We start from the raw sequence: 7,159 nt of genomic DNA, 5'->3' as shown, positions 1-7,159 counted from the left end.
AAGAGTACAAAAGATAGAAATAAAAATTAAACCCCGAAAACCCGAAAATAAAGAACCTACAAAACATAAACACAAAATTCTCTAAATGTGTTATGAGTTCTAATCTCTAATGAGTGTGTTTTCTAATGTCGTAAAAGAGCCTATTTATAGGCTAAATTCATAGACCAAATAATAATAAAATAATCTAAACTAATCAGTGTTTGATTAAAACAAGTAAACAGAGTTTAACTGAAAGACTGTTTTTCAAATTTAACTGAAAATGGGAGTCATATTTAACAGTTGTTTTGTGAAACTATGCAAACTGGGATTTAGGAGTGAACTATAAATAAGAAAATTTAATTTCAGAAATTGAATTGTGAAACTGTGTAAATTTGGAATTTTAGAAATTAAATTGTAAAAATGCAAAATTTAAATTTCAAGGACTGTTTTGTAAAATGTAAAATTTGAATTATAGAAAATATTATATAAATTTTGAAATATTTAGGTATAAATATGGGCATAATAATATTCTTGATTCCATGAAATATTTGGTAAATAAATATATATATGAAATTAAATAATATAAATTTAAAATTAGTAAGTCAGATTGGCTACAATTTGTCTGTAATTTGATATGATATGAAATTTGATTATGAATTGTAATGGATTGATTCATATGACTTTAATCAACCATTGCTCAACCCAAATCAAGAGAATGTCTATTACTTACGAAGTAGTTGTGCTCCCTTTTTTTTTTTTTTCTTATTTTAGGATGCATTTTCGGCTGTAATTTCAACAAGTTAGTGTTTGCTTTTAGTTCTAAAATTGGGAGTGGTATAATGAGGTATTAAGTTGAGTTTGTTGGTTAGCGTATGGTAAAACTTTGGAAATTTACTACGAATTATATGGAAATTTAAAGACTTTTGGAGACGTTTAATATTTTAGATTTTGATTTAGTACGACATATGTTGCTTTGTATGTTTGTGTGGTTCGCTTCATGCATTGATATGTTTTAAATAGAGAAAAAAAATATTTAATACATATGAATCACATATCATAATTTAATAAGAAAATGTTTTTATATATAATTTCAGTTCCCGTCAAATAAAATCAATTTCAACTAAAATTCATGTCAACTTTACTTATCTAAGCACATAGTTCGATTCATATTTAAACTCATATATTCAAAAGTTGCAACAATCTGTTTTCCAGTGATCCCAGAAACGATAGTTTTTGAACCTCATTTTTCGATGGTCGAGTCAATAAATATTATTATTTAATATTTATCAGTCTATTATAGGTTATATTAATTTTTGGCCCAATAATTTTTATAAGGATTAAATTGTAAAAAGCGTAAAAATTAATCATTGTTGAATTTTACTAATTAAAAGGCTTAAATAGTGAATGTGCAATGGTTTATGTAATAGTTAAACCCTTTTTATTAGTGGTGGTCGGTTAATGCTTGTTTAATAACAATAAAATAAGTTAAAAATTATGTTAAATTACATTTAAACATAATAAAATAAAACCAACAAGGTCATCTTCTTCATTTTCTTTTCTTCCAGTCGTTTCCACCATTGTTAAAAGGCTAAAGTTTGGTCAAGTTCTAACTGTGCATGGTAAGCTATTCCGAGCTCGTTTTATGTTTTTAAAATTTTGGGAGCTTGATTTATTTAGCCTAGGTATTAAATTATAAAGTTGTTAAGGTTTTAAAATGTTACCATTGATAGTTCTTAAAGCTCTTGATGTTAAATGTTTTGATTGTAAGCTTATATGTGTTAAAGGACTAAATTGTAATGTAAAATTTGTTAATTTTGAGTTTAGGGACTAAAATGAAAATATTTCAAAATTGAAATGAAACTTCTATAATTATTGAATTGAAAGGGTTGTAGAAGGATGATATTGAAATCGGATTGTAAAATGAAACTTAAATGTGAAAATTATGGTTGTTTCGGTTTTAGGGATTAAATTGAATAAAATGTGAAATTTTAAGAAACTTGTAAAAACTAAAATTAAATTTGTAACACCCCTAACCTCTCTTCGTTGTCGGTTAGGGCCATCAGCATTAGTAATAAATCAAAACAAATAATCAATCATAATTAAACATGTAAATTAACCATTAACAATATAATATTTTATATATGAATTAGTTTTTTTTTGCTTGTTTATTTGCTTCAATGACCTCCTAATTTGATCGAATTTTGTCCACTCTAATAAATTCAGTTTTATTTTTTTATCAGTAGTTAGCAATGGGTAAAGCAAACTTAAACAATAATTTCTTTAAAATCAGGTATTTTCAAAATTGAGGTACATTTTAAAAGGAAAAAAAAAAAAGAACAATTTCTTCAACTTTGTTTTTATAAAGTTCCAATATTTTGTCGCTTCAAGCTAAATTTTAGAAAAGTACTCATTTTTCCGTCTATATAATAAATTCGCTTTGCGGGGCTTGAAGAGAGAATGATTTACTTTTTGAGAAAATGAAAAGGAAAAAATTCAAAATTATATATTTTAGTAATCTTATATATACCGTGTAAATTTTTTATATTTTTGAAAATATTGATGTATTTTTATACATTTTAGTAAATTAAGATAATATGTTAATATTAAAGGTTAATGTTTTAAATTTATGATACAATAAAATTTTATGTGATGATCGAATAATTAAAAGCGTTCATCATCTCAAGTGTAGTCTAAATTACGCTAGTCAATATTGTTATTCAATTTTGCTCTATTATTATAATTTATCAAAAAATTTATGATATAATATGTAAAAATTGAAGATTAAATTTATTATTATATTAAATTTTGAACCCTCCCATTGGTTTATTTCTTAGAAGGTTACCATTATATTAAAAAATTGTGAATAAAAAAGAAGGTTTTGATTACATGTTGACTTTGGAATTAGTTATGGTCAATTGATAGGGGGTATAGTTAATAGACCCTTTTTTTTAGGAGAAGGAAAAGCCTTAAAGTAACGAATTGTAATCTGATTCATAAATTAGCTTTCTGGCAAAATCTGCAACCGCGGGTATGGAACAAAAGGTAGTGGAAGCAGTCCTTGGGCCTGCTGTGCAGCTTACACTTTCCAAGGTGATATCACTGGCTGCTGAACAAGCTAGCCTCGCATGCGGTTTCAAAAACGACATGAAAAAGCTTAGAGTTTTGCTAACCTTGTTTCAGGCAGTTTTACAAGATGCAGAGGAGAAACATGTCAGAGATGGGTCTGTCAGGCTTTGGCTGCAGGAGCTTAGAGACCTGGCTTAAGAGATTGATGATGTACTCGACGAGTTTACCTATCAAAAACTTGGGATGAAGGCAAAATTCCAAGATCAGATAAGTAGAAAGCTCTGCAATTTGTTTACACCTTCCATCCCTTTGCGTATCGTCTCAATATGACCAAGAAAATAAAAAACATTAATCTATCCCTCAGTCACATAATGAGCAGGCTAGTCAATTCGGGCTCCAAAGGAGAGTTGGGGAAATGGTTGTTTTGCCTAGAGGAAACCTAGAGACCCACTCTTTAATTGGTGATCCATTTCATGTTGTTGGAAAGGGATATGATGTCTCCAAGATTATTAACTTGTTGATCAAGTCCAGTACTCAACAACCACAAATCATCTCTGTTATGTCAATTGTGGGTATGGCAGGCCTTGGGAAGACTACTCTGGCTAAACTGGTATGCAACAGTGAGCCAATTCAACATCATTTTGGTAAAATCATGTGGGTTTGTGTCTCTAATGATTTCGATGTGGATAGAATTCTGGTAGAGATGCTTGAATCTCTTACCAAAACCCCTTGTGCATTTAGAAATAAGGATACGGTACTTCGAAGAATACAAGAAGAATTAGGAGAGGAAAGATATCTTCTCATATTTGATGATGTTTGGAATGAAAATGTTGAAAAATGGGAAGATTTAAAAGGTTGTCTGCTAGGATTTAGTAGAAATAAAGGAGTAAAATCCTTGTGACAACTCGAAGTGATAATGTAGCATCGGTGATGGGAACACATACTGAACATAAGCACCATCCTAAGAAATTAGTTGATGATGAATGCTGGTCAATAATCAAACAAAAAGTATTTGGGAGCTCTTCAATACCAGAAGAAATGGAGGTTATTGGAAAGGATATTGCTAAAAAGTGCAGAGGACTGCCATTGGTTGCAAGGCCATTGGTTGCAAGGGTTATTGGAGGAATTATGAGCAATAAAAGGGACAAAGAGGAGTGGTTGTCAATCAAACATTGTAACATTTGGGATTCGCTCGAAAGGAACAATGGTATTTTGCATGTGCTAAAGTTAAGCTTCAATCGCCTGCCGTCACCGTCTTTGAAGCGGTGTTTTGCATACTTTTCGAATTTCTCCAGGGATGTTTACATCGAACGGGAGCAGTTGATTCAGCTTTGGATGGCCAATGGATATCTTGATCCATCCAAAGAAGGGAATATGGCCATGGAGGATATTGGTAATATGCACTTTAAAGCTCTCTTATCAAATTCCTTGTTCCAAGATGTGGAAAGGGATGCCTATGGGAACATTGAAGTTTGTAAGATGCATGATTTAGTGCATGATCTTGCAGTGTTCGTATCGAAAGAAGAAACCAAGGTTTTGTATAACGACTCCATGATTGATACTTCTCGTATTCGACATATGAGTGTTGTCTTTTATGGGGAATCGGTGCCAACAATTTTAGAACATGTTGCACACAAGTTGCACTCTTTGTTTTTGAACGTCGACATTTTTTGCAAGTTTCCAGGAAATCTTAAAAGCTTAAGGACTCTAAAATTAACTGGAGTTCGCATAAAAAAACTGCCAGGTTCCTTGGGCAAATTAAAGCATTTAAGATTCTTTGACATCTCAGCAACTAATATCACCAAACTACCAGAGTCCTTCTCTCAGCTTTATAATCTGCAGGCCTTGAGACTTTTGAAGTGTTCTCTAGAACATCTTCCTAAAGGAATGAGAAATCTAGTTAGCTTGAGGCATATCTATTTTGATCTTGAAAAGTTAATGCCAGTTGATATTGGACGCTTGACTTGTCTTCAAACGTTGCCATTCTTCTTTGTGGACAAGGAAAAGGAATGCCTGGTTAGCGAACTTGGATGCTTAAGCCAGCTTAGAGGAAAATTGAAGATATGCAACCTTGAAGATGTAAAAGATAATGCAGAAGCCAGTAGAGCAAACATGGAAGCAAAGACCAAATTCTACAAGCTAAAACTGAAATGGAGCTACAAAAGAGAACGCCCCATAAATGATAAGGAAGTACTGGAAGGGCTCAAGCCTTGCTCAAATCTGAAAGGTCTAACCATTGTGAATTATTGGGGAGATGACTTACCTTCGTGGTTGTCAAGTAGTGTACATGGTTCTAATCTCCCATTTCCACTCAACAATTTGGTGAAGTTAAAACTAATCAATTGCAGGGAATGCCTTAATCTTCCATGTCTCGGCCAATTATGTAATCTAACTGTGCTTGAAATTGATGAAATGAAGAAGGTGAAGAGGATAGGTCATGAATTTTATTTCAATGGTCAGGGTGAGGCAACCACATCATTTCCAGCTTTGAGAAGATTTATCTTAGTGGAAATGGACAGCCTGGAAGAATGGGTAGATGATTTGGAATCGGTGATAATAGAGCAAGAAGGTGTTGAAATATGTATATATTTTAAATTTAATTAGGTAGATAAATCTTATTTGGATAGATAAGTTTTATTCATATTCTAGAAATGTTTTTATTTTATCTTTTAGTAGATTACTAGAATAAGGGAACTATTTTCTTTTTATGTTTTAGTAGTTTATTAGAATAAGGAACTATTTTCCCAATTAGGATTAGGACTTTTTTTCTCTATTTAAGTTCAATTCTTTAGTTAATAAGAGAAGTACAGTTTATTTAAAGCTCTCTTGAAATCTTTCATGGTACCGAGCTAGGTTAAAATCTCTAGTAACATCATGGTTAAAACAAATTTTCACTGGAGATAAGAGATCCAAGAATCAAACAGAGAAAAAAGTTCTACAGTTGAAACAACTACCGAGAGTACAATGACTCAAGGGACGAGGCGTCTCACCTTTCTTTTCAACCGACATCTCACAAGTTGAATGGCAAGAATTATCCGGAATGGTCGCAATCAGTAAAATTAGCAATTGATGGGGCGGCAAGCTAGGTTATTTAAATGGAGAAGTTGAGCAACCACGGTAGGTGATCCAAAGATGAGCAAGTGGAGGTCGAAAATTCTATGGTAATTGCGTGGCTTATTAATTCCTCGAAGCTTCCATAGGTAAACCTTTTCTTTTCTCCCAACTCTACAGATGTTTGGGACGCCGTGAAAGACACCTATTCAGATTTAGAAAACGCTTCACAGATTTTTGAGTTAAAAATAAAACTGTGGAAAGCTAGGCAAGGGGAAAAAGAAGTTACTCTTTATTATAATGAGATGATGTCTCTTTGGCAAGAACTAGATCAGTGTTATAATGATGAATGGGAGTGTCCCGGAGATGGTGTAAAAGCTATGAAAAAAGAAGAGAATGAAAGAGCTTATTTGTTTCTGGCTGGTTTAAATAAAGAATTTGATGAAGTGAGATCTCGGATCCTAGGAAAAAAACCGCTTCCAAAACTTCGTGAGATTTTTTCTAAGGTTAGAAGAGATGAGACAAGGAGAAAAGTAATGTTAAAGCCGGGGTTTGAAGCTAATGATGATAATTCTGCTCTTGTAACTATTAAAAATAATGATGATAGTGAAAAAAAGAAAAAACCTTGGTGCGATCACTACAAAAAATATTGGCACACTCGTGAAACGTGTTGGAAGCTCCATGGGAAACCGACAAATGGAAGGAAAAAGAATGACAATGGTCGTGGTTCACAATCAGGGGATAACAGAGCTTTCTAAACAACTAATGGAAATTATGAGGGCCAAAGTTCTCTGGAAGGGTCTCCATTCACTAAGGAACAATTAGAGCATCTACACAAGTTTTTTCAATCACCACAATTTCGGATCAATTCTTCTATTCCTAACTCATCCAATAATCCTTCTTCCTCCTTTGCCCAATCAGTAATCGATTTTTACTTTTTTCAGTGTCAAGCCTTGTAAAACAAACACATGGATCGTTGATTCTGGAGCTAGTGATCACATGACTAGCAGTCATTTTCTTTTTTCAACTTACACACCTTGCGCAGGAAACAAAAAGATCAAAG

The 7,159-nt window shown here is 32.4% G+C and overlaps 1 protein-coding gene across 1 annotated transcript; it reads left to right on the top strand.

Moving 5' to 3' along the window:
* Window positions 1-2,865: 2,865 nt before the first annotated feature.
* Window positions 2,866-5,846, top strand: LOC128296429 (putative disease resistance protein RGA3). Its single transcript, XM_053031638.1, has 2 exons — window positions 2,866-3,069; window positions 3,160-5,846. The coding sequence occupies exon 2, from the start codon at window positions 3,976-3,978 to the stop codon at window positions 5,647-5,649; it is 1,674 nt and encodes a 557-aa protein (XP_052887598.1). The 5' UTR covers window positions 2,866-3,069; window positions 3,160-3,975; the 3' UTR covers window positions 5,650-5,846.
* The last annotated feature ends 1,313 nt before the right edge of the window (window positions 5,847-7,159 follow it).

The sequence above is a fragment of the Gossypium arboreum genome, chromosome 8, assembly GCF_025698485.1.
Source record: "Gossypium arboreum isolate Shixiya-1 chromosome 8, ASM2569848v2, whole genome shotgun sequence".
NCBI classification, from domain to species: Eukaryota; Viridiplantae; Streptophyta; class Magnoliopsida; order Malvales; family Malvaceae; genus Gossypium; species Gossypium arboreum.
The sequence above is the reverse complement of the archived record's forward strand: the minus strand, read 5'-3'. Positions and strand labels throughout refer to the sequence as shown.

Coding starts and splice junctions, on each gene's coding strand:
- LOC128296429 (XM_053031638.1), top strand. CDS start 3,976: ATGGGAACACATACTGAACATAAGCACCATCCTAAGAAATTAGTTGAT.